At 42.1% G+C, this 27,911-nt stretch overlaps 1 protein-coding gene and 1 long non-coding RNA gene across 2 annotated transcripts in view; one reads left to right on the top strand and one right to left on the bottom strand.

Moving 5' to 3' along the window:
- Positions 1-446: 446 nt before the first annotated feature.
- Positions 447-7,760, bottom strand: LOC144323948 (uncharacterized). Its single transcript, XR_013389337.1, has 3 exons — positions 7,489-7,760; positions 3,748-3,809; positions 447-775 (listed from the first exon to the last, which is right to left on the bottom strand). It is a non-coding gene; the product is annotated as an uncharacterized LOC144323948 (long non-coding RNA).
- Positions 7,761-8,408: 648 nt separating this feature from the next.
- Positions 8,409-27,911, top strand: part of SLC9A2 (solute carrier family 9 member A2) — a 97,126-nt gene continuing 77,623 nt past the window's right edge. The window contains exon 1 of the mRNA XM_077914920.1: positions 8,409-8,706. Within this exon, the coding sequence (XP_077771046.1) occupies positions 8,409-8,706 (298 nt within the window). The remainder of the gene's footprint in view (positions 8,707-27,911) is intronic.

The following is a 27,911-nucleotide window of genomic DNA, read 5'->3' as shown; positions in this document are numbered from 1 at the left end:
AAAGGGAGAGGGAGAAGCAGATTCCTCCCTGAGCAGGGAGTCTGATACAGCCTGATCCCAGCACCCTGGGATCATGACCTGAGCCAAAGGCAGATGCTTAACCAACTGTACCACACAGGCACCCAAAATACAGAACTTTTAAAAGGCAACTCCATTTTCCCAGTGACTCAGAGAAGATAGCTTACAGTCACTCTAGATTCTTCTTTTTCTCCCACTCTCCAAGTCTGGTGTTTCAGATAATAATGTTCATTCTACCTTCGAAATACACCCATAATTCAAATATACTCAGAATCCAACCACTTTTTACCATCACTACTTCCCCTACGTGGATGCAAACTAGCATCATCTCTCATCTGGTTGATTTTAAAGGCTTCCTAACTTGCATCTCTGCTTTTGTCCCTGCTCTCCTAAACTCCATTGTCAAGGCAAGAACTGGAAAAATCCCGTTTAAATAAAAGTCAGTTGGTCTCATTTATTTCTGTTCAAGCTTTTCAAAGATTTCCCATCTTAGCGCAAATGTCAATGTCCTTGTCAGGGCCTCCAGAGCCCTCAGTGCATTGGCCCCCATTTCTTCCCGGATCCCCACTTCTGAATTCCATAACCTTTATTATTTATTTCTCTTGTGGCTTCTATCACATTTGAGGCATTCTCAATGTATGCACAGCCTTCAAAAATGGAAAGAAATTTCTGTTCTCATTTCAGTTCTGTCACTTAGAAGCTGAATAACTTTTGATCAATTTTCTTGTAGCTTTGTGGCACTTCATATTTCCTGTATCTAAATGAGGATGGGGGGAATAGTGCTCATCATATAGGATGCAATAACTAAAGAAAACATACTGAAAGCTCTACATTCATGTTGACATCATATTTATCATCACCACCACCACCCCACCACCATCATCATCACTGTTATTCATCACTCTCATTCATCATCATGATCATCATTACCTCCATCCATCATGATCACCACCACCATCCATTATGATTATCACCACCATCCTCACCATCATCATGATCACCCATCACCACCCATCATCACCATTACAATCATCACCACCATTATCACCATCATCATTGTTCTACAGCACAGAGTCTAGTATAGCCTCCAGGGTCAAATTACCTGTACTCAAAACTCAACTAGCTGGCTGACCTTGGGCAAGTTCTATAACTCTTCTGTCTATAGTTTCCTCATTTTTCTTTTTTTATTATTATTATCTTTTAATTTTTATTTATTTATGATAGTCACAGAGAGAGAGAGAGAGAGAGGCAGAGACACAGGCAGAGGGAGAAGCAGGCTCCATGCACTGGGAGCCCGATGTGGGATTCGATCCAGGGTCTCTAGGATTGTGCCCTGGGTCAAAGGCAGGCGCCAAACCGCTGCGCCACCCAGGGATCCCAGTTTCCTCATTTTTCAAAGGGCTCTACAAATAATATCTATAATCTTAAGGTGTCAAAAGTATTTAATGAGATGGTAGATACAATCTTTGAGAAGGAGCCTATCTCATTGCATGTCATCAGCAAATGTTAGCTATGGATAGTCTATTGATTCTATAATGGTATATAGTTCCCAAGGGCAAGGTTCATATGGTCTATTTCCTGCGACAATGAGTGTTTAAAAACTTAAATAAATACTTGAGGCTTGGTTGTACAAATAAATGATTGAATGGATGGATGAAGAAAATATAGGTCAAAGATAGGCAGAGCATAATATAGCACACATTCAATTTCAAACTAATGTCTCCTTAAGATTTTTTCAAGTTTTAAGGCTGATAAAGAGAACTTTAGAAGGGAGAATGGAGATTCAGAGGCATGTATGCTCTATTTTGCCTTGTACACACTGGGAATCCAGAGAAACAGTTCTCTGTGAACTGTCTGGGCCAGAGTTCAGACTGTTGATGCAGCTGATGAGATTTTCTCAGAGTGAACCCTTAATAAATGAGATCTGCACAAGCATGCCTTTATAGTGATCTTTGGAGAGAGAAATTAAAACTCAAAAAGCAGGATGCCTGGGTGGCTCAGTGGTTGACCTCTGCCTTCGGCTCAGGGTGTGATCCCAGTCTGGGGATCAAGTCCCACATCAGGCTTCCTGCAAGGACCCTGCTTCTCTTTCTGCCTCTCTCTGTGGGTCTCATGAATAAATACATAAAATTAAAAAAAAAATAAAACTCAAAAAGCTTTAAGGAATTCTTCAGATCAAAAAACAGTAGAAAAAAAAAAACAGTAGAAAGTGGATAAAGACACTTGGGTGAAGATTGGTGTTTTATACTCCGCTTCCTTTATTTTCAGGCTTGGGTTTAGTCAGATTTCTATTTCCGGTATGGTAAGCAGTTCTAGAATACTAATAAACAAAATATACATTTGCAAGGGTATTCTTCATTTCCAACTGTTTCTAGAAGCATTTCTGCCATGATCCTAAAGAGTAGCAGAATGAATATGCCATCCCCAAATACGCCACTTGGGTACATTGATTATTTTGAGCTGTGGACATTTGAAAAACAGCAGATGCAGGAAGAGGCTTTCTCTGAACTCCCTTTATCTGCCTAAAGACAGATTCTCCAAAAGGAAATTGACTGCCTTACATCTTCCTGGGAGTTTCATCAACCAGGAAAGATTGACTTGTTACGGAAAAGGAGACCAGAAGCTGACACCAGACAAACTGTGTCATGAAACTATCATCTCCCATCACTTATTCTAAGGGCCCATTCATCTTCCCTAATAGTCCTAACCCCTCAGGTTACATCTCCCCTTTCCTTTTCCTACAAAGATGGCAGTTCATCCTGAATTCGAAGCCACCCTGGTGAGAGACTCATTTTTCCCTGGATAGCTCCCATGTTTGCATGAGGCACACGTGTTAATAAGCTTGTTTTTCTATTGTTAACCTTTTATTATAGAGGTCTCTGCTAAAACCTCAGAAGGGTAGAGGGAAAGTGTTTTCCCTTCCCTACCAAGCCTTGAAGTTCTCCTATTTATTGGGCCCTTAAAGCTTAGCAAGTGCACAGTCTCACTTTATAAATATTTGTTGAATTGGTGAATGGGTGGGCCTTATACATATTAATGGGATGCTATTCAGAAGTTCCCGGGAGGTTGTCTTTTTGCTTTCTGAGCGCTCTGCATATCAGAATTGAGACATAACACAATAGAGCTCAAAGGAGAGGGAACCTCTCCTCCCACACCTGACATCACAGGGCCAGAGGAGGGTAATACAGGATGTAGGTGCATGTCTCTTGTATACAATTGTATTAGATTCAAATCCTAGATTTTAATTAAGCCTTTTGGAAAGACACATAAAGTTCTTTATTCCAAGTCTTTTACACAGGAAAACTGAGGCTCTGAAAAGCTTAGTGGTTGAATATCTGAAGACAGAATCTTATTTTTAAATATACCAGTAGATTTCAACATCAAAAGCACCACTCTTGGGGTGCCTGGGTGGCTCAGTGGTTAAGTGACTTCCTTTGGCTCAGGTCGTGATCCTGGGGTCCTGGGCTCGAGTCCCACATGGGACTCTCCACAGGGAACCTGCTTCTCCCTCTGCCTATGTCTCTGCCTCTCTCTGTGTGTCTCTCGTGAATAGAGAAATAAAATCTTTTAAAAATATATTTAAAAAAATAAAAGGACCACTCTTGTTTATCAACCTTCAATTTGCAGAACGTAGCTTTTCAGATAGCAAAGCAACTCTCTACTGACATGAAACAAGTATCTTGGCTAAAAAGAGAGAAAAGCATATAATTCCGCATTAAGCATTCACACCACCGCTTGATCTTCGTTAGCGCTGTTTGAGAAGAGGGCTCTGGATTTTTGACGAGGACTGTCTTTAAAAACAAAACAAAACAAAAACGAAGGTCGTTTAGACTTTAAGATTTTCAAATACAATAATAAGATTATCAAGTCAATGATACTACAAATGCTGACTTTTTAGAGGCAGAAATTTTGGGTTGAAATCTCACTCTAAAATTAAGGGTCAGTGGTTGTACAATGCAGGTTTCAAAGGAGAACTTAAAATATGAATATGATAAAAATATGTACAAAATAAATAGTGTGAAATGTCAGTTCTAAGCCTTCTGTTAGGAGGGGCTCAGTAGTACCTAACGGGGAGCCCTTCCCTGCTCCCAGTGCACAGCCGCCTGGATCCCCGGGAGCTGAGGCCTGTGGGGAGAGGGCTGGCGCCACCCTGTGGTGTGAGGGAGCCACTGCCACCCAGGGACACATCACCTCCTCTGGGTCAGCCTCCACTCTGCTTCTGGAAAGTGGGGTTGATACCTAAACCTTCTGGAGTCGTGTGCTAGGGTGTGCCTGCTCCTCCACCCAGAAGCTCCTGGGGGCTCAACGCTTCACAACCTCGCTTAGCTCCAAGTCCTGTGTGGTAAGCCACCAAGTTAAATCCCAGGACCTCCAGAGCTTTCCAGGGCAGGAGGCGGGGGTTTAAGAACAGCCTTGCCCTAGGCACGATGATCCTGAGCTTCCCTGCAGAGCTCACATTACTGTTTTTAAACGTGCACTTTCTCTTAAGCTAAATTCTAAAGTTCTTGGTGAGTGTGAGTGATGCCAGGGGTACTGACTGGCTTGATGACTGTTTGATGCAGGGTTAGTGCCATTACAGGACTCCACTACATACACTAATATTCCAATAGACCCCTTCAGCTCAGAGGGCAGAGAAAAAGATTCAAGTTTCTCTGAAAGAGTTTATAAGATCCTCGTAAACACTTCTGTGCTACTATGTGACGGTCATGCTCAAATCAGGTAATTATAATAAATGAACGTATTTAGAAATCCTGTCATGTGATTGGATTTTCAAAGTACTTGGGCAGAAAAAAAAGGAGATGTGAGATCATAAAATATGAACCAGGGATCACTGGAGGGAAACATTTCGTGTGGAACTGTGCATGTCTGTCCTGCCACTGAGACAACCATGGAAAAGCCTGGGGCCCATATTCCTGAGGCAGGAGAGCTGTCATCTACCTAATACATACTAAGTGATATTTATTCTAGGCACTGTGCTAGGAACTAAGGATAAACAAGTGAATCAAATCAATCATCCTTATCTTCACAGAGCTTTGGGGGGGGGGAAGTAAAATGATTAAGTGCTAAGACAGAGAGGTATCAAAGGGCATAAAACAGGACTCTAATTAGTCCAGAAAGGCAGGTGTCAGGTAAGACACGCTTGCATCAGTTACCTTTGAGCAGAGACCCTAGGAGGAATTAACAAGGTGAAGGGCAGAGAGGAGAAAGCACAGAATGTGTAAAGGTCCTGAGGTGAGAGAGAGCCTGGGATTTTGGTCAGAGTTCATAGAGCATTGGTACTGGAGGTTGGGGGAGTGAGGTAGTAGGAGTGAAAGCCAGAGGTCAAATCAGGTAAGTCGCTGAAGGATTTTAACTTGATAGAGATATGATCTTGCCTTCGGTTATTTCATGGGTACAGTAATGGGTGAGGTCCTTTCAGGACTCAGGGGTTGAGGTCCTAGTCATAGGGCCCTTTGAAAAAAAATGGTTCAGTCAAGTCCTCATCAGCATGAAGGCATAGCTTACTTCCTTCTTGTTTGCTTTTTTTTTTTTTTTTTTTGTTAAGTTCATGAGAGACACAGAGAGAGGCAGAGACACAGGCAGAGGGAGAAGCAGGCTCCATGCAGGGAGCCCGATGTGGGACTTGATCCTGGGTCTCTAAGATCAGGCTCTGCGCTAAACCGCTGAGCCACCTGGGCTGCCCTCTTGTTTTGCTTTAGGGGAAAGATGAAAAGATTGTTTTTAAAACTGTGTCTTTCATCTTCCATTTATATAAAAGAGTACTTCTGTAAATGTGAGAAAGTGTTGATAATCTTTAACTACAATAACATAGATTTATAAAAGTAAAGTGATACTAGAGTCTGTGATTTCCACACTCTGGGCAGTAAGATCCCAGAAATGTAGATTTATCATTCATCTTCTTGTTTATAATGCACATTCTTTTAAAAAATCTTTTTAATATTTATTTATTTTAGAAAGGGAGGGAGGGGAGAGAGAGAGACAGAGAGACAGAGAGAGAGAGAGAGAGCATAGTAGTGGGAAGGGCAGAGAGAATCTAAAGCAGACTCGGTGCTGAGCCCGACAGAGGGCTGGATCTCAGGACTCTAAGATCACCACCCAAGCTGAAACCCAGAGTCAGATGCCCACCTGCTGTGCCACCCAGGCACCCTGATGCGCAATTGTTTTTCAATTGTTTTTAAAAGCATTATGTGACTCAAACTCCTAGAAATTATTGTCTGCATGTGTCCTTGCCCTATTATTATTTCACCAAACTTGTAGAACTGGCCTGATTTGCAAATAAAACTTTATTCTGCTATGGCTTTTTTTTTTTTTTTTTTTGACATTCCCTAAATTATCCTCTACTGTTATATGTAAAGGCCGTTGAGAAAATGACCTGCCATTTACGGGTAACTGGTCCCCAACTGGAGGGTGGGCTGAAACCAATGTTAGCATGGACAGGCTGTTTAAATGCCTTCTAGACCCTTTTTGATTGGTAAACTTGGATACATCTGTTTGTTTTTACACATTTCTTCATCTAAAATTCTTTGCTTACAAAATGGGTACAAGAATGTATAATGTATAATGGATACAAGAATGTCTATCTCTTTGGGGCTTTGTGATAATCGGCAAAGAAACAGATAAAGCTCCTTGCATGGAGCTTCCCATGTTGAGCTACACAGTTCTACAAAGTTATTATTTGTTGCTCCTTTCTTCCTGGGGAACCGAAGCCTATAACTTTAATGAAGATTTCCAGTGAATTTAGATAGGGAGGCAGATTTTTGGATGGCTCAATGATTCTTTTTAAGACGACAGGACGTCCATACATTCAATTCTGTCGCACTTTTGAAACACTAATGCTTTATAAAATATTAACTGAAGTACTCTGTGTCTTCTCCTAGGATCCTTCTCTAATTTTATCCTGGACTTGTCCCTGCATTATTTTCAAAGTCTTAAGATGACTGGTCCTTATATGCATCGATTCAGGTGGGGAGTGTTTTTCTTTCTTTCTTTTTCTTTTCTTCTTTTTCTTTCCTTTTCTTTTTTTCTTTCTTTTCTTTTCTCTTTTCTTTCTCCCCTTGTGCCCTCTGTTGACATCTCATGGATTCCCTACGTTAGAACTTTGAAAAAAAGAAATGCGCTTTACATTTTGAAATGCCCAGTGCTTAACGGTAGGAGTCATGTCTCGATATTCAAAAAAATTGGAGAAAAGAGAGAGAGAGGATTTCATCTCCTAAATATCGAAGGGAAAATTGAGCGACACCTGGTCTTGCTTTTATGTTCTTTTCGGTTTCTGGTGATAAAGGTGCTGGGACAGTAAGAGGCGGCGGGGCAGAGGCTCCGGGCGCGGGCGCGGGGGTGGGCGCGGCGGTGGGGGCGGGGGCGGGGGCGGGGGTGGGGGCGGGGGTGGGGGTGGGGGTGGGGGGAGCGGCGGGCGCTGGACGCTCTCCGAGACCCACACGGAGGTCGCGCTCCCTTTCCTTCCCTTCCTACCCGCAGGCGGCCTGTAATTAGCGCAGCAAGTGGGTCTGAGCGAGGCAAATCACCGGCTTTCCGCGAAATAATTATATTGCCGCAGCTCCGGGACATGTGCACCTCCAAGCCTGAGACGCAGAGAGATGTTTTTCTTCCTCGTGGCCGGGGGCAGGGAGGGGAGAAGTGGAAGCGACGGTGGCGCGGGGGGCAGAGCGGCGCAGGGCGCGGGGAGCCGGCGGGGCCCCCGGGGGCGTGGGAACGCGGCAAACAGCGCCCCGCGCAGGCCGCGCTCCGACGGCTCCGACGGCTCCGACGGCCCCGACGCCCCCGCGGCTCCCGGGCCCGGCCCGTAGCGCCCCGCCGCCGGGGCCCGCGGGGGGAAAGGGCCCGTGTCGCCGGAGCGACGCCCGGCGCGGCCTCCGGGGCGGGGACAGCCCGGGCACCTCGCGCCGTCCCGCCCAGAGCCGGCGCGTTCCGGGGGTGGGGGCCGCGGCGCGCGGAGCCGGCCGGAGCGGAACGGAGCGGAGCGCGGCCCCGCGTCGCCCGCGGCTCGGGCAGGTGCGCGGCGCGTCGGCCCCGGTGCTCGCGCCCTCCCGCCCCGCGGCCCGGGCGCCGCGCCCGCCCCGCCCGCCCCGCCCCGCCCCCGCCCCCGCCCCCGCCCGCGGGCCGCCCGGGGCAGGGCCTGCAGCTGCGGCCGGCGAGCGGCGAGCGGCGCGCGGGGCATGGGCCGGCGGCCGGCGGCGGAGGGCGGCTGAGGGTGGCCGAGGGTGCGCGCCCGGCGGGGACCGAGCCGTCGGCGGCACAGAGCCGGCCCCGCGGCGGGCGGCGGGCGGGGGCGGGGGCGGGGGCGGGGGCGGGGGCGGCGCTGCCGGGAGCGATGCGCTGAGCGCGCCGAGGGCCGAGCGCGGGGCTCGCCGGCGGCGCGGGGAGCCGACCCCATGGAGCCGGCGCGCACCGGGCGGAGCCTGCGGGCGCCGCCGCCGCCGCCGCCGCCGCTGCTGCTGCTGCTGCTCCTGCAGGTGGCGGGGCCGGCGGGCGCCCTGGCCGAGACCCTGCTGGACGCGTCGAGGGCCGTGGGCGCCAGCTCCAGCCCGCCCAGCCCCGCGAGCGTGGTGGCTCCCGGGACCGCGCCGTTCGAGGAGAGCCGGCTGCCGGTGTTCACCCTGGATTACCCCCACGTGCAGATCCCCTTCGAGATCACCCTGTGGATCCTGCTGGCCTCCCTGGCGAAGATAGGTGAGCGGGCTGGATCCGCCGGCGGGGGCGCGGGGGGGGGGGGGGCGATCGCGCCCGTGGACGGGGCGGGGGCGACAACGCAGCTTCTGTTCGAAAGGGACCCCGGGAAGAGCATTTTCACGCGTTGCTTCCTAAGTGGACATGGGCCTTGAAACAGCCCCAAACTCTCAGCCCCTTACAGACCCCGCTGGGGACTCGCCGCTTACTTTTGCCTCACTCACATGCCCAGTGGGACAGACCTGTTTGCCGAGGGAGGAGGCGAGGGGGCTGAGGCTGTTGCATCGGGAGAGAGGCGCAGGCTAGCACGGAGGCTAAAGCAGGAAAGCCCTGGATGCTCCGGGCAGAGAGAGGCGCCTTGGCCACGACGCAGACCCCGCCATGCACCTGACTAATGAAGTGCCTGGGAGGGGACCAGGGACAACCGAGCGCCTGCAGCTGCGACAGGAACACCCTGTCTCCTCCCTCCTTTGGGCCGAGGCTGTCACTCTCCAGGAAGCGTTTTCTTAGGTGACCGAGGCCAGTGAAACGAGATGCATATTTAAAGATAACCCACTTTCCAAACTATCTCTTTAACTTTCATTTGGAAAGCAGAGGCTCAGAATGTATTTTCTTATCTTCATAACCCCTTCCCCCCACCCCCCACCCCCACACACATAAACTTTTGTTGTGATCATGGGGCTTGACATTATTTTTACTTGATATTTTAAGTACTTTTTCATTTTAAAATATGTCAACTACTGTTGTTGTTAAGATTCAAAGAAGTTATTAGGTCAAAAGAGCGTCTGCGTTATTGCATGCATCTTCTGCATTTCTCCTGGGAAAGATCCTGTGCTGTTCAAGTAAGGCAGGTCCCCATAAAGGATGAAGACACCTTGCCTGTCATCCTCCAGCTTATTGATTGGCGGGAGAGATGTCACACACACCGGTGGCCGTAATACAGGGAAGTGCTAAGTAGTGTGACCCAGTCAGAAAAGATAATGTGGCAGTGTAGGAGGCAGAAATCACTTCCTCCTGCAAAGGAAGCGTTTAAATGGGGTTTTCAGGGATGACCAGGATATGTCAGTTGGAGATGAAAGGGAACAACGTTCCAGAGAGAAATAAACAAGGCATTCATTGGGGGGGGGGGGGGGGGAGGCACGAAGCAAGCAGAAGAGATGGTTTGTACGGGGGTGGAAGTTGAGGTAGGTAAGCTCCATGGCAGAATAAGCTAATTTGATTCTATAAGTGCTGACCAAAGGAGGCACATGCTGTGTTTAAGGACTTTGCAGTCTGCAATTACCTGGCTTTGACATGGTTGTGTTAGTTGTGTGCCTTAATTCCACCTGAGAAATAGAAGCAGAGGAAATGGATTTCCCCACCTATCGAGCAGGTATTGCATGAACTTGTTGCCGGTAATGATACGCTCAGGTACTATCTCCGCACATGGTCCTCACAACAAGTGGGAAGAGCAGATATTAATACCGCTCCCCGCCACACACACACTTGGTAGAGGTGGAAACTGAAGCTCCAGGGAGTTTACATGAGGTGCCCACAGATATACAAAGTGGGGAGCCCTGTCCACTCTCTCTCCCAGCCTCCATCCCTGGCCTAGTGCTTGTGTGCCCTGTTTCCATTTCTATTCAATTACAACTCTTTGTTTTGTTCTTCGCTCTCAATTATTTTGATCTAATTAATTACACTAATAACAGCCGCTGGTAGGCACTTAAGTTCATTATCTCTAATTTTCACAACCATCCTGGGTAAGGATGATTACCCCGTTTCCTATGCAGGGAAGCAGAAGTGGGGAGGTTACCTTGCTGGTGGGTGGGGAGCCAGGATTCCACCCAGGTCAGCCTGATGTCTCATCTTTGTGTCTGTCCTGGAGGCTTGTTTTCTTATATGAGGATTAAATGAGGATTAAACTACCTATGTTTAACATTCTTAGAAAATCCTGGGCATGGAAGAAGCACTGAATATTTCATCATTAGCAGGAGTGGAAGAGGAGTGACAGTAGCCTCCCGCAGTGCTCTGGCACCGTGTCTCCTTTTCCACTGTGCTGGGCTACCTCCTGCCTTTCTCTGTTTCTGTTTTAGGCTCAGCCTTTTCCAAGTGTTCTTATTTGCATGGATTGCTTTTTTGTACTTGGTCTTTTTCTATCATGATCTATGCATCTTGTTTGACCTTATGTTAATTGTGTAATATTTTATTAAAATGCTTGTATGAGTTCATAGTTGTATTTATTGATCTACCCATTGGCAGGATAGATAGATAGATAGATAGATAGATAGATAGATAGATAGATGTGTTTATATTCCCTGGTACTTGCTTTTCTCTGGATCTTTCAGCCCACGCCTCCCACCAGATTCTCAACTTCACTGGCCTACTATCTCCTCTTTCTCTCCTGCATCTGGGGCGACACAGAAATAGAAGTACAGACAGATTTTCATATGTCCCAACCACAAGTATCTGAGCACAGAGACCCGAGTGGAGATTGCCATGGGTGGGGTGAAGGGTATAGTTCCCAAAGCAGTAAGTGTAATTTTTTACAGCACCAAAAGCTGGCCCTTGGAGGTCTTTCCTAGGTTTTTCCTGTATATAGTCCAGCCCTGTCCTCCTGATGTTCCAGGGTCCTCTGTCCTTTGAGGAGCCTGGAAATGCCCAGATATCCCCCACCTACTCCCCCAGGCCCTAAACTTTCTGTTGGCTTTGGGGACAACTGTCCTTGTACTGCCTTTCCAACCCATTGGGCCATATCTAGTCATTCAAATTCTATTTTAATTTCCGCACTGGAGAAACTGTTATTTTGGGGTGACTTATATGACTACTTATATGACTTATTTTGCTCCTTTTTGGGGCAGGATGATGAATTGAGCTGTGCAGGGGACTTGACACGATGAGATAACACATGTGTTAACTTATGCGACATGCTGTGGTTTCTATTTGGGGCACTTTTATGCTGTGAACCCAGTGTACCTGAACTTACCTGCCACAGAGAACATGAAGACCCACTGCTAGTGATTAATCTAAATAAAGGTAACAGGGTGCCCCAAATGGAGGCTCCTAATCACATCTGTAGGAGGTTTATATCATTCCTGATGATGAACTCAGAATAGTTTGCTAGATAGCAGCACAATATAATCTTAGAAATATTGCAGTCAGAAGTGAGCAAGTGCATTTTTGGCAGTGTTGAATGATTCAGCTTTTCATTGTTTTACCTGATTATCAGGGAAACTCAGTTTCTGAATTATTTGGTCAAAAACAAAGTTCTGCAGTCATGATGACAATTCAAATGCATATGTGAAGTAGGTTAAATAAATATAAACATAGCAAATTTAGTACACCTTTGAACAGTCTTAGAATTTTGGGATGAAACATTTGTTTTTCACTTAGATCCTTACACATGTGAACGTGTATTGCTCCTTTTAATTTTGAATATTTATATTCAAATATATTATATTTTGAATAACTATTGACTTTTTTTTTTTTAACAGAAACACATTATTTGGTAAATCCTATACACAGGGGTAGAGTTCTGCAGCATAGAATAATAGCCAAAGAACTAAGAAGAGGAACATTTCCTGGAGTATTCTAAGATGGTCTTCTCTGATTTCCTTGCCCATGAAGTAGATCAGTGGAATTTGTCCTAAGCTGGGTGAACTTGGGCATGTATTCTTCCCTCTATCAGAGGTCAGGGCCAGAGCACTGGGCCTCTGCTGTTTAAAGCAATGGAACTTTCTTCCTTGTCCACAGTGGCTTCCCAGATGTCCCCTCACTTATCTTGGAGGCTTGAGCTGGCCTGATTGCCTCTTCCAGGTGTCAGCATGCATTCTGCCCTGTTCATTTCCTTAACCCTTAAACTTGGGGTTAGGATGCAGAATTTTCCACTTCCCTCTACCCTGTTGTCTTGACATTAAATAACTTGTAGTATTGTTTTAAGGAAAAGGCAAAGCAATTTGGTCCATGAAGGTTTCTCCTCTGGGCTCTAGCCTGTCCTGATTTTAAATATGAAACCAGATAATTTCTACAGTTGATATCTATCTGTATTTGCTGAGACCTTGATCTCTTGATCTGGTTCTCTTTGTTATATTTGGTTTTCCTGAAGCATATAACAGCAGCTGGTTGGTCAGCGGATTAATCTCATGATTTTTACCTATTTTTCTGAACCACATCTCATTTTGAACAAATTTCTGAAGCTGTCTTCCTGATGGCATGTGTTTGTTCTTAATAAAGCTAAAAGGAGAGTTTTGAATTCTTTTTGTCTCAAAGCTTCCATCTTTTCCCTTTCGGTTAACCATATATTTTATGTTTTCTGTGTAAACAGCTCTCTCGTATTCTTTCTACAGATCATTTTAGGTGCCTTTTAGAATTTTATCACTGCCCTCTAATGTAGCAGGTAATTTTTCACCAAAAATGTTACTCTCTGTATCAACTTCCACAATGACAATAATAATTGTCATTAATGGGATACTTTTTCCAGGATTTTTCACATATTATGAAACCCTAAAATTATACAAAGAACATTTTGTATAAATATATTTGTTCCTTGTAGGGTTATAAAAAGTTACTTGTAAAACCAAATGAATTTGTTGATTTGTATGTGGATAGATTTTTATCAGTAATTCAATTGCCTTTAAAATTTGTAGTTCTACTTGGCTTATCTATCTTTTCTTCAGTCAATTTTAGTATTTATGTTTTTGTTTTTCTGGAAAATCATTATTTAATTTTAGTTTTTAAATTTATAGGAAGGAAATTATTTTGTATTATTTAAAAAGTATCTACATTATCTGCATGTATTGCCCTACCTTTATATTCCTAATGTTGTTATTTTTGTTTTTCTTTACCTTGAGAAAAATTCTCAGAAGTTTGTCTATTATATACTTTTTCAAAGAACTAGATTTTGATTCGTTTTAGTTTACCAATTTTTTCTCTTTATTATTTAGCTTCTCCTACTGTATTGGCGTGTATTTTGTTATTTTTTTTCCATTCCTGAATTTAGAGCTTAGCTCATTAGTTACTGAATTCACTGGTTTTCTAATATATTGATTCCCACTATACAAGGGTAATTAATCCCTGAAAAAGCATTTACAGTTGAAAACATAATTAATATTACTTTCAATGACAAATATTTTTATAAATTCCTGTGCTCTAAACTTGGCATACTTTTATGTTCAAATGACATCGGTCTTATTAACAGGGACAAAACTACTTCAATAGTTTTTTTGGTTATTATAACTCCTAAGAAGCCATTTGTCTTCATCAGTTTCTCCAAAATACAGCTATTTACTTGTTTTCATTAAATTCAAAGCTTGATAAACTGACACTTAAGACTATGTTACAAAGCATAGTCATGGTAATTCTAAGTTTATGTAAATTCATCTTTATTGCAAATTATAAGAGAGTGGCAAAGACTAAAGAATTCAGGGAGGTGATGCAGATGAAATTGTACTTTTCTAATAAATTGCATGAAATCATTATTGCTAGTAACTGACAAAACATGTATATTCTGAGATGAGAATTTAATACAAAATATCAGTGATAAAGCTGGAAAGATGACTGATGTATCTTATGTATCTTATCAGGGGCACTCTGTCACTAATTTAATGTCTGTAAAATCTAATTTAGTCTTTATGAAATCAAAGAAATGCTTCATGAGCTGAAGTAGGAATATTAAAAGAAAGTCTTCTTAAGGGTGGTTTCTCATGATCCAGATGGGTATATCTTAGAGGAATGGAAATCTATGTATTGAAGGCTAGAAATACTTTGTTTTGTCCTATTTTAGTTGCATTGTATAGTTTTGATATGTAGTTTTCACTATTTAGTTTTCAGTATTTTAAAATCTCCTTGTGATTTAAAAAAAAAGATTGTATTTATTTATTTAATACTTCTTTATTTTTGAGAGAGAGGGAATGAGGGAGTATGTGAGCAAAGGGAGGGGCAGAGGAACAGACTCTGAGCTGAGTGAGGAACCTGATGTGGGGTTTAATCTCTTGGTGGTGAGATCAAGACCTGAGCTGAAATTAAGAGTTGGTTGCTTAACTCACTGAGACACCCAGGTCTGCCTTGTGATTTTTTTTTTTTAAATTCTAGCCCAACAATTATTTAGAATTGTATAATTTTTAGTTAGTAAACATATAGCTATATGATAATTTTTTTTTAATTTTTTTTCATATTTTATTACATTTTTGGTTAGATAAGCCTGATACTGATTTTTACATTGCTTGGGATATTCTCTGTGATTTAATATATGGTCCTTTTTAATTTTTATTTAAATTTTAGTTAGCTAACATAAAGTGCAATATTCAGTGATTCATCACCTAATTGTATGGTCCTTTTTAAACTGCATTTTCCATGTTTTCTCGAAAAAGATTGTATGTTCTCTATTTGGTACAGGATTGTATAAAGGCACATGTGCACATATGCATATACACATACACAGATGAAATTGAATTTGTAATTATCATGTTCAGATCTTTAATAGAATTACCAGGTTTTTTTTGGCTATTTTATTAGGTTATATGATACACTAAAATCAGTCTCTAAGATCGTGATGCCAATTACTGTTTATAATTTTAATTTTTGCTTTGTATATTTTGATGCTAAGTTATTAGGTGCATACTAGTTTAATATTATATCTCCTGAGTGAATTTGTCCTTTAACTATTGCGTTATGAATTTCTTTATTTTCAATAATATTTTTGTGGCTCATAGTCTGTTTTTTCTGTTACTACTATTACTATTCAAAATAAAACTAGATTTTACACATCTTTTTTCTGTATCTGTTTTCCACATCTATGTTTTCCAGACATATCTTTTCATATACCATTACTGTCAAATCAACTAGATAATTTTCCTTTTGGTATATTTTATTTTTGTTTTGAATTTAAATTTTAATAATACTTGTAATTTCAAAAGAAGTGCAGTTCCATTTATTATGAGTATTATATGTGGGTTTACTTTGTTCTTTACTGTCTTTTACTTGGTGTCTTTAGTTTTCTTGTCATATTTTGGCTTCGTCAATTTTTTTCCCTTTATATTTTATATATTATTATACATTCTGTTTCTATTCCTTTTATAGTTACTCTTTAATTTTAATCTGATTACCTGATTTAAAGGAGCCAGGCCAGATTGCTTTGGCTTACATCCCAATTGCATTTTCCTACATATTTTGTAGTTTTATGATATTGTGTGCATAACTTAAACTCTCTGGGTTCAGTTGCTTTATTGGTTAAATGGGTATTGTAAAAGTACCAGTGTCATAGGCTGTTGTAAAAATCAAATTAGTTAATATATGTAAAATCTTAAAATATTTTTTTGGAACATGGTAAACATAGTATTTGTATTACTGTTTTATCCTCTTTCTGAGTAATACTTAAACTTTAAATTTTTAAAAAAGATTTTATTCATTTATTCATGAGAGACACAGAGAGGCAGAGAAATAGGCAGAGGGAGAAGAAGGCCACCTGTTGGGAGCCTGACGTGGGACTCAATCCCAGGGCCCTGGGACCACACCCTGAGCTGAAGGCAGAGGCTCAACCACTGAGCCACCCAGGCATCTCTAAACTTTAAAATTTTTGACTGCTTAACTGCCTATTTTTGAATTTTAACTTTTTGTCTTATAATCCAGACCTGGTTTATAGTTAACTTCTTCCAAATGAGATTTTAATTCTTAGACCTGGTTTGTATTTAATTGTCTCCAAGTTAGTTTTTAATTTTTAAAAGCAGTGTTTACATTTGCAAACATGCTTACCATTTTTTTTTTTTTTAAATTTACTTCTTCTGTCTCCCTTTTTCCCCCAGTTGTTTTCTTTTTACTGGAATATGTTCTTTGGTGGATACTTCAGGGAGGGCCTTTGAATGATAAATTCTCTTAATCTTTGACAATGTCTTCATCTTGGTTATTCTCTTGAACAATTATATACCAAAATATAGGGGTTGGAAATATTATCACTTATTAGTTGAAAGATATTATTTCATTATTTTCTGACCGTTTTTGTTGCTGAGGAGAATTATATTGTCCCTTTCATTGCCCTTTGGAATTAATCTGACTTTTCTGTTTGCTTGTATTGAAGAATCTTCATTTGGTTATTTTTGATATTCCTCTCTTTCTTCACTGTGTCTAGGTATTGATTTATTTTTGTTTTTTGGAACTTGGTGTTTCCATGTTTCTTAATGCTGTTTCATGTTTTTCATCTCTTTGGTTTTCTAATTTTTGGTAGTTTAATCAGATGTTTTTTCTAGTACCCCATTACTCTTAGAGTGTTTCTGTGCTTAACCTACTCATTGAGTTTTTCATTTTAATTTTCATTTATACTGTTTTGATTCTTTTTAAAGTGTATCTGCATTTTGCTCATACTTTTCTACTATTTAATTACTTTTTATTCCTCCTTCAGTTTTTTCATTTATTTATACTCATAGCTTCTCTTTAGATTTTTCTGTTATTTTTATTTGTTCTTATGTTAATCACATTCCTATGTTTATCACATTTACTGACTTTCCCTTTTGGATATTTATTTCCTTACATAGATTATGTTTTTTATTGTGAGCTTAGCTTCAGCAGGGGATGTTTATTTGGAAGTGGTTTGTTTCCCTTAAGTTATGAATGGTTCTTAGAAAAATGGTTTTGAGTTTTCATGCTGGGACCCAGAGTTTTAGTGGCTGGCTTTTAGTACTAGCTTGGTTTTCCTATATGATTCAAGTGGACTTTACACCTGTATGTGGTGTAAATCTGGAATTTTACAATTCCCAGGTAAATTTTCCCTCTGTCCAAGGGCATAAGGAGTTGATGTGTTTCCTTCTATTTTTTCCTTGGCTATAAGCATCTTTTAGTATTTATTTATTTGGCACAAAGTAGCTCTTTGAGACTCAGGAATTTATGCATGAATGCTTCCCTTATTGGTCTGATGTCAAATTTCTTGTCTTCATGTAGGTGTTTGAACACTGAGTCCTAGCACATAGGGCAAGTAACTTGTCTGAAATCCACCTAGTTCACTGTGGCTTAAAATCCTACTGTCATCTCTTGCTTTGATTCCTCTCTTTACTTCTGGCCTTCCAGACATTTTCCTTTATTTTGAATGTGGCTAGATAGTAATCTTACATGTTTGAAGTAAGAAGTGGCTTTATCTGTGTTCACATTGTTGGATGGCTCAGTGACATTTTACTTGGCACTTTTTAAACAGATGCTTGCTATATAATGTTTAAAGTCCATGAATATGCTCTACCCCTAAATTATCATAATGGACTTTCTTTAATAAGGTAAGGTGAATGTAATATGTGCTTTCCTAGTTTTTCTATGTGTAGGATGTGAAGATGTGACTATTCTGCTTTTATCTTTATGTTTTCCTGGTTGGGTAGAAGAGAAATAACTCATCAATTGAAGAAGTGTTGGACCTAAGTTTTGGAAAAGGTGTCCTCAGATTATAAGTAGGAAGACCCTATTGCAATTTGAGTTCTGCCATCAACTTTGTTGTATGACCCTGCCAAGTTTTCAACTATTTGGTTCTCACATTTAATTAGTAGAAGTAGGGATATGTATCTGCCCCATCTGTTTAACATTTCCACAGGGATAATATGAGATAGTCTGTAGGGGAGGAAGTAATTTATTACAAAGATTTTACTTTTATAGCAAAAGAAACCTAAGCCAAGAGAAGCATGTGTTTATTATATTAAAGTGACGTGCACACATGGGCGTATTGTCATTCCAAATGAGGCATGCACAATTGCAGGTTACTCTCTTGCAATTACATCTTTTAAATGTAATGAATCATAATTGATGTACTTCCTGTAACAATCCTGCACATTGTTCATCACTGTCCAAGGGCTTTCTAATTTTGATTTGTAAAATTTTTGAAGATGTATGTATTCCTTTCCCTCTTCAATAATTCCAGGGGAGGGCATGGGAATTCCTTTGAAAGTGATGTGTCTTTGACATAATCATGTTTTAAAGGTGAGTTTCATGTTATTACTTAGCGTTGACATACAAAGGCTCACATGTAAAACAAGAAAAATCAGATTGACGATTGTATTTAGAAATTTCAGCTGAAAATGAAACTGATTGCACATGACTGCCTATATGTGAAAGTGCTCCAAAGAAGCTTTAAAAATTTAGTGATCCATAGAAAGTTCCTCATGGAGTCCGAAGCAGTGGAACAATTGTTTCACCATATTCCTGTGACTCTGCCACTGGCAATTCTGCTACTCCCTATTACTAAGCTTCTTTCCTAGGGATCCTGGGGCTGGGAAATCTGATCAGTGTAATGCAGCTTACCAGAGTCTTTTACTGTGGCATTGGACGGTGGAGATGGGTGGGCCCAGATAATCCCTCTATCACGGTTTCATTAATAAAATAATAATAGCTAACAAGGATGAAGCATTATTCCATGCCAGGCACTTGGGCCAAGTGTTTCTTACCCATTATCTTATTTAATCTTCACAGCAACTCTGGTTGGTAGGCACCATTATTACCTCCCGCTTTAAAAAATAGATGAGGAAATGGGTTGAGAGAGCTTAGGTAACTGGTCCAGGGTTTCACAGTTCTTAAGTGGTAGAGGTGGGATACGTGGCCAGTGTACTTCATTGATCCACTGTATTTCACCCTGGAGAAGAATGTTAAGTTCTAGGCATCTGTCTGTGGTCTCCAGAGCACCTCAATGTGCCTTATCTCCTACAATCTTAACCTTAATCTTGACTGTCTCAAATTTTTCACTATAAAATCAGACAATGATAATTACATCCTGTTTACTTCACAAGACCATTGTGTGGACCAACTGAAATAATGTATGGAAGCACATTTGACTCCACGGTTAACATTAGTGTCAACGCACCACAGCTCTGTATACTGGTGGGACGGAAGGAGCTATGGGAGGTATGGAAGGCAAGACTCGTAAGTGGTATCAGAGCTGGAACTTGAGTCTAGAATTTCTGAATCTTGGTCTGGTTTTTGCCATCATGCATAACTTAGGGAATATAGAATTCTAGTGCTTTTGAAAAAACGTAGATTTAACATGTTGAGATTCATAGGATAAGAGTTCAACCCATCACTTGGGCTACCATGTAAATCTTAATAGGCCAAAGTACAACTTCAACAAGTTTCCAGGAGCGAAGGTGTTAAATCTGTTTTGTGGTTGCACGTGCATGCACATGTGTTGAATTGCATACACACATATGCACCTGCAGATACATGTGTACACATGAATGACATTCATTAGGATGGACGCTCTATGAGGGAAAGGACTTTGTTTGACTCGCCATCTAGAACAGTGCTTGTCACACAGCAGGTACTCAGTAAATAAGTGCTGAGAAAATAAATCACTAAATAATATTCAGAGACACTTTTTGTTTCACCTCAGCTTAATTATGTGGTAATTAAGGTAACTGTGCACCCTGGTTTGTCCATGATACCCATGATTTGAGTTCAATATCCTAGTGCCCGCGTTAATAGAGTGCCCTTTACTCTCAAATACGCTAGTTCACATGATCATTTATTTGGTCTCTCTACTTGTAATATATATACTGTTACTGCACATACTTTGGGTGGTAACTTCAGCTCTGTTGCCCAAAATCTGAGCTCTGCCACTTGCTCGCTGTGGAGTTTGAGTGAGTTAATAAACCTCTATAACCTCAATCATTTCATCTGTAAAATAGGCTAATGGTAGTAGCTTCCTCTATTAGGTTGTTGTGAGGGTACAGTTAATGCACTTAGAAAACTTGCCACCTTCGGATCTTAGAAATGTGGTTCATGCTTGGATAAGAACAGAGGTCTTGCTTCCTCCTCCAAAGCACAAAGCCATCGCACCAGGAAAGTCTGTTTTTTTCTAGTTATTCTGTAGCGAGTTGTTAGATCACCTGGATGGTTCTGTCACCTGCTATTGGGGTTATGCCTGGGTTTCTTTCTAGATCATATATAGTTCAGCTGTCAGTGCTGCATAAATTAAAAAAAAAATTATCTGCTTTTGTAAGTTAATTTGCAATGGGAAAGAAAGGCAGTGCACATGCTTTGTTTGGTCCCAGGGTCCTGTGTTGGAAATTAAAGAGTGAACAGCCAGGTGTAATAGGTGGGGGGCTGAAGAGAGGGCCCCCCACACAGGGCTCCTGGTCCGGTGAGACCTCTGTGAGCTCTCTTGTTGGCCCTTCTCCCAACACCCTCTGAGCTGCTAGGGATACTCAAGTGTCCCCAGGGCCCCCAGATATGTCAGTTCACACACAGGCAGGGGAAATGTGTTTCAGCGGATCATTTCCAAGTCCTTTGGTACGTTTTTTTGTTTTGTTTTGTTTTGTTTTTAAACTGTTTCTTTAGGAATCGAGGGGGAAAAGGATTTTAAAACAAAGTGCTGCCCCAGGTAATCATTACCATTTAAAAACTGTCAACTGGCCCTGCGTGTGAGCAGTATTCTAAGGCAGAATCACACACTGGCTGAGTGTCCATTTTCTCAAACGAAACACCAGGATGGTGTGGAAATTGTCACCGCTCCTTTCCATCTGGTTGAAATGTTGGGTCTTGAGGATTGACAAGAATGCACTGTTCATTTCCACCAGTCTTCTTAGGCAAATGGCATCATTCTTTGTGCATCCCCTGGTGACCTGTCTGGAAGGGGCTGAAAATGCTGCCTCTGGCCCAAGGAGCTCACATCTTTAAGAGAACTAGAAAGTATACGTATGCCTGTGTGAAGTAGCTCCTGCCCCGGTCTCCTGGGTCCTGGTGTGTGGGCTGCCTTCCTTCAGCACCTTTATCACTATCTGACATGTGTTTATTTATTCATTAGTCACCTGTGTGTGCTCACTGTCCCTCCCTTCTCAAGTAGAGGCTCTGGGGCTTGGGGCCTTGGGCCTTTTGTTTTTGTCTACTTCGGTGGAGCTTAGGAGGCATACAGTTAAAATAATGATGTCTCCATTCTCAGTACTGTTTTGTATTTTCAGCTGTTTTACATTTATAGCCTATTCTGATGCTCACAAGAGCCTTCATTTGGTTTTGCTTTACTGCTGACATTTATCATTCACTCACATGCTTACATTCTAAGCTCAGTGGGTGAATGCTAATGGTTTTGCTAAAGGGATTTGGTTGATAAGACTGCTAATTTATGTGTTTAATGACTTTACTCCCTGTGCGGTGATTTTTATTTTTTTGTCTCTTTTCATTTGGTCTTGATGTCTCAATTTTGTGTTTTGCTTTTTTTTTTTAAGATTTTATTTTTATTTATTAGAGAGAGAGAGAGCACGCACTTGTGCACAAGCAGAGGTGCAGAGGGAGAAGGAGAGAAGATCTGAAGCAGACTCCATGCTGCATGTAGAGACCAATGTGGGGCTCGATCTGATGACCCTGCCTGAGATCATGACCTGAGGCAGAACCAAGAGTGGGGTGCTTAACTGGCTGTGCTGCTCAGGCATGCCTCGATTTTGTGTTTTGAAGCCACTGAAACCAGGGGAGTTACTGCTATTACTGAATCTCTGAACAAACATGTATAATTGGCAGGACTCCAGTCTTTCATTTTTCCACTAAATATGTTATAGTATTGATTAGTATTTTACTAAAATGTAATGATTATGACGATGTTGGAACCATAGAATTCTTATGATCTGTACATCTTAAGAATTGAAATCCTCTTGGCCTTTGCAACAGCAAGCAAATGGAAAGACACATGGATGTGTAGAGACCACCGCGTTGGTCATCGGAAGCTGGAGAGGAGGCAAAGTGAACAGAAATATGATGATTCTGGAGGTTTAGAAAATAGTATAATTTACCAAATAGGGCAGTTTCTTAATTTAGCTCTAGCCGCTGGTGTGCGCCCAGCTCCCCTCCGTGTAAATAACTGGGGACTACAGCTAAGTGTTAGCAACCACTTAATTGAAAAATGAAATTAGGTAGCAATTACTGGCAATTGTGGGTTCCTCTGCTATACTTTGATCTATTTATTTTAAGCAAGTGGTAAATTTGTTTAGAAGTTGGGCTCTCAGAGGAATAAAAACCAAAAAGGATATAAAACTCCAACACAAGGTGGTTGAGTGGGTGGGGTAGGCTCCCTGGATAACCGTGTACAACTTAATGATCGGTGGGCAAACAACAAAACCAAAATTGGCTTAAATCATTTACTAGCACATGGCTGAAAGAATAGCAAATCTGGGGATTTAACATCTAGCCCGGGGCAATAGAAAAGAAATTGCTTTCAACTGTTGACCTGCAGGGAAAGTTTTGATTCTCGGGTAGAGTACACCAGAACCCTCATCGCCTCTCCTGGACCTCGGATCCTGGGGCCACCTCCCTGTCCTCCTTCCCGATCCGCAGAGGGTCTATTCAGGAATAGTTAGCAGAGCCTAACTCCTTGGATTTTGTCGTTCCCTCTAAATAATGCCTACACCCGGGAAAGTTTTCACCCTCGGAAGGATCTGTTTCAATCTAACCCTTCCTTGGCCAAACTCCTTCATCAAAGGGTGTTACTAAAATGGAAAAAAAAAAAAAAAAAAAGAGAGAAAAGTGTGGGCCCAGAGCCACAAGGGGGTGAAACTCAGTAAAGATGTTTAGAACATGAGGCCATCAAGTCTGCTTCAGAGCTGTAACATCTACACCTGCCGTCCTGACAGATTCAGAACGAGTTCTGCGATGACTTTATGTGTACTTCATGAGAAACATGAGTCGAGGACTTTTATAAATAAGAATTTGCAGCGTGTCCAAGGGATTCTCTCATCATTTTAACAGCATGGATCTTATTTCCCACCTGGCTACATGAGAAATTCCCCTGGTATCTGTGGATTACTTTACTTGGCATGGGGAGGCACATATTTCACACCCAGACATAAAATATGCGAGAATACTTGGGACACTGTCCAGCATCATTGTTATTTCCTGGTGCAAGGGTTGCTGCCTTGGTGGGCCGTGAGGGTGCACCCAAGCCAGTTACAATTTCTGGGTTGTGTGGATGGGGCGGTATGTCTCTTCCATCTTGGTTGCATGACGCTCACAGAACATTCTACAAAACTCAGAGGACATCATAATCTGAGCACGCTGATAGCAAGAACTGAACATCTTTGGAATCCATCCCCCTGGCCTATCCCACCTGTAGCTTCAAGAAGGAGACTGTGATGCATTAAAAGAAAGTAGTCGAAGATGGTCTCCTCCGGCAGATGATGATGTACATCATTGGTTTTGATCCTCTGAAAACCCGTTAGCGGTAAGCAATCTAATATAAAATTGGAAACCACGAATAACTCTAAATAAAAAGCAAGAGCGCAGCCCCGGTGGCGCAGTGGTTTAAGGCCACCTGCAGCTCAGGGCGTGATCCTGGAGACCCAGGATCGAGTCCCACGTTGGGCTCCCTGCATGGAGCCTGCTTCTCCCTCTGCCTATGTCTCTGCCTCTCTCTCTCTCTCTCTCTCTCTCTCTCTCTGTGTCTTAATAAATAAATAAAATCTTTAAAAAAAATTAAAGAAATATAATTTATAGAAAAACACAGTGTTTATTTTATTTTATTTTATTTTATTTTATTTTATTTTATTTTATTTTATTTATTTTTTTGTTACAGTGTTTATTTTAATTTGTTCTTTCTTCACTGGCTTTCCTGTCTCTTTAAGCACAGTTTCTTATCTTGGAAAGGAAGAGCTTGATTTGCTTTTTGCAAGATCATTACACAAAGTAATTATGGTAGGTGTACTTTACATAGATGCTAGTTAGCTAACCTCTTGCACGACAGTCTCTCTTAAAATTCCTGGGAAAATAGTGCACCTTTTTTTGGTCACAAGAAGTACCCAAGGAGCAGCCAGGGCCTGTGATTGTCATGTCATGGAATTGATTATTTATAGAGATATTGGAGGACTGTGGATACGCTGTGAGGCACAATCCTGGGAGCCGCATGCTCGCCACTGTGGCTCAGCATCTTTCCCAGCCAGGAGAGCTTCTTTCGGGAGTGGCCTGCCCAAAATTGACGTGGGCAGCAAAGCGTGGAGAGGCTCTGGGCCATTTGTTCACCCTCCAGGCCCCTGAGAGCCAAGGGATTCAGTGCCCCCTTCCTGCTCAGGGCATCATTCCTCCCAAACACCTCCATGTGTGGAATCAAAAAATTCTCTGTCCTTTGAAGGGAGAGCTTGCTGTTGTTTCAGTTCATGACTTCCCTTGGAATCCAGAGAGAGAGGGGGTCTCTACTTTTTTCTTCACCAGATTTCTGAGAGCAGCACCTCCAGTTGCATCTGCCTTTGGCCCCAGTAAATATATCTTTTGTGGGACATAAAAGTCTTAGCATTGGATACCGTGTCTTCCACAAGGTGTGGCAAACCAGGAGGACTCACAGATGGCTCTTGTGCATGTGTCTGCGTGTGTTACATGTGCCACCATATGCGCACAAACACAACTTTTAAGTCCATCGTGAGCCATCATAGGGTTGCCAATTAAAAACTGAATATGAACTCTCTGCTCATGGATGTTTGCATAGTCTACACAGCCAAAATACTTTTCCAGCCCTTTGGTTATGGGCTAAGGCTTTTGGCCCGACTTCTTGTAGAAAGGAAAATGTAATACTGAGAATTGATCTTATCTTGAAGATGGCCCAGGAATGCAAATAATGAGTGAGACTGAAGAAAGGGTTTAATGCAAGTGGTAATGAGGCAAGGGCATGAGTCAATCCTGTGCCCAGCCCTGGCTCAGGGGTCAGATGAGGAGGCAGCTATCTTCAACAGAGAGGAAAGCCCACAGCCGGCAGTGCCCTCCAGAAATTCAGCTTCTGAGACTGAATGTGAACCAACTCTAAGTGTGCTGCATAGGCCCTGTCAGGATGTCCCATTGACAGAAACCAGCCCAGTAAGAACGGGGAGGTACCCCTGAGGAGCTGAGCCCTACTCACTTGCTTCAGAGATGGGAAGCCAGTTCTGTAAGCCACAGAATCATGGTGCTAAATTGTGTTCTCATTGCTTCAAGATTTGAAGTCAGAAGTCTAAAAAGAATGGTGAAGAGAAAGAGAATGAAAGGTTTCCCGCTCTCATCTCCATTGCTGTCTTAGGAGCCTCTGAAGATTGGCTTTTCGACTTGCAGTCTAGTCAGGTAGCAGACGGTGTGGCCCTATGAGATGGGTGGAGGAGGATGCCAGGGGTGGGGGAAGCTGGCGGGCAAAGTGGAGAGCCAGCACTTGTCCTGACGACAGGAAGCGCCCGCCCAGCTCCACCCCATTGCCACCCTGCACAAATTGGGAGACAGAGGGCCCAGTCTGCTGATTTTTCAAGATAAACTAACCAGAGCATTTTAGGTGTGAAAATTCTCGGTTTCCAGAGGCTAGCTCAATATTCAAGAACATCAGCTGAGCAAAGAAAGTAGGTCTGTGGGCCACAATGGGCCCATGGTCCATTGTGTCACCTCTGGTCCAGACTTTTTCACGTTACTTGAAAAGTTGTTTCTACCCTTCATATTTGCTTATAAATGAGGGATCTCAGTCTGTTGACTTACGCACTCAGGATGGGTTGGAACTTGTGAAGTTAATAACAGTCAAAATGGGGATCCCTGGGTGGCACAGTGGTTTAGCGCCTGCCTTTGGCCCGGGGCGTGATCCTGGAGACCCGGGATCGAATCCCACGTTGGGCTCCCGGTGCATGGAGCCTGCTTCTCCCTCTGCCTATGTCTCTGCTTCTCTCTCTCTCTGTGTGACGATCATAAATAAATAAAAATTAAAAAAAAAATAACAGTCAAAATGAATACCATCCTCCAAATGTGATTGTATCACAAAAAGAGAAATAAGTAAAAGTGATGACGTCCTCTTACCATTGATAAAAACGGGGAGGCCCTTATGGAATCTCTAAGTTAAAGGTGTTCCCGTTTTACACCTTGAATGAACAGCACAGGTGTGGGAGGTCAGGCTGCTGGCACATCCCTCTCACACTGCCTCTGACATTTAGTCGAGTCACACAGCAACCTCATTATTTATGAAAGATAAATCCTGTGGATAAATCAGATGCTATCCTGACAATTGTTAAACAAGACAAGCGTTACTTCCCTTCACTAAAATGTCTGTTTTGTCAATTTAAATAAGAATATCTGGTCTTAGGGTCTCTGCAGATGACCAGGTCCCCTACCAGAGGTGCTTTCCTTTAAAAATGTGTCTGTGAAATAAAAATAAGTGAATTTAACCATTTCAAAGATAATAAAAGCAAATAACATCTTTTGCTGTTGTTCACTGAGCATCATTTCGAATCAACCCATAGGAGTAGTGCCGTAATAAACATATGTGCTGTGGTGGATTGGGATGTCATAGCACCTCACTCAGGCATGTCCGTTCTTTGATACTTTGCTGCTAGCATTTTTGTAGGAATTAGTTATTTTACCCTTTGCATTGCAGAGAAGTCTGATTTTTTTTTTTTTTTTGCTTTTTATTTTTGGACAGCCTGTGCTTTGCACATTTTGTGGTTCTCAGTCATTTCACCGTAAACTCGTTTGCTGCAAGCGTTTTGCCACATGTCTAATTGGCTGTAAGGCAATTTTGCCATAAAAGAGAAAATCATGAAAAATAACAGGAACATTCATTAAAGAGGACATAATGCAACGTGGAAAAATTAAAGTGCCATAACGATATTTGCCATAAAAGCTAAAGCCATGAAAAATAAAACAGGGGCATTTAAAAGGACATAATTAAACATGAAAGAATTAATGATAAAGTTCATTATTAATGTCTTCCTTCATTTAGAGAGGTGTCAGTTTTCCAAATACTAGGATGAACATTTGCAACCGAGCCTTTGTATTGCGCTGTGAAAGGCTTCTATGCTGCTATTCATTCTTGACATATTGTCACATGTCAGTTCACAGACTTTCCAGAGTTCTACGGGGAATGTACAAGACATACTAATGCTGTAATGCATTTTCAACTGGGCTTTGTTATCATTGTAACTGAGGTGTTATTTTCTGGTGTAGTATGCAGTCCAGCTTTATCCTCTCTTATTTCCCATTTCCAGTAAGTTTTATCACCGTGTTCTCTGGCCAGTCCATACATTAGTTATCGTCCACTTTGTTAAGACCACCGTGTCTGCTCATCCCTGTATAGAACATTATGAGCTCTAGCCAAGAGTGAGATAATGTCAAAATGGGAACTTTGTCAATGGAGAAAAACCAAAGTGTCAATCAGTTCTTCTGTCTTTTACAGCAGAATTGCCTTATGGTCAATTAATTAGCAACAAAAATGTCTGCAAGTGAAAATGCTTGTGGCAAGGATGTCTGCGGTGAAAATACCAGACGCACGTTTTACATCACCACTCTGAGAGTGGCCTTTC

The sequence above is a fragment of the Canis aureus genome, chromosome 11 (genome assembly GCF_053574225.1).
Source record: "Canis aureus isolate CA01 chromosome 11, VMU_Caureus_v.1.0, whole genome shotgun sequence".
NCBI classification, from domain to species: Eukaryota; Metazoa; Chordata; class Mammalia; order Carnivora; family Canidae; genus Canis; species Canis aureus.
Note: the sequence above shows the minus strand (reverse complement) of the source record. Positions and strands in the feature narration are given on the sequence as shown.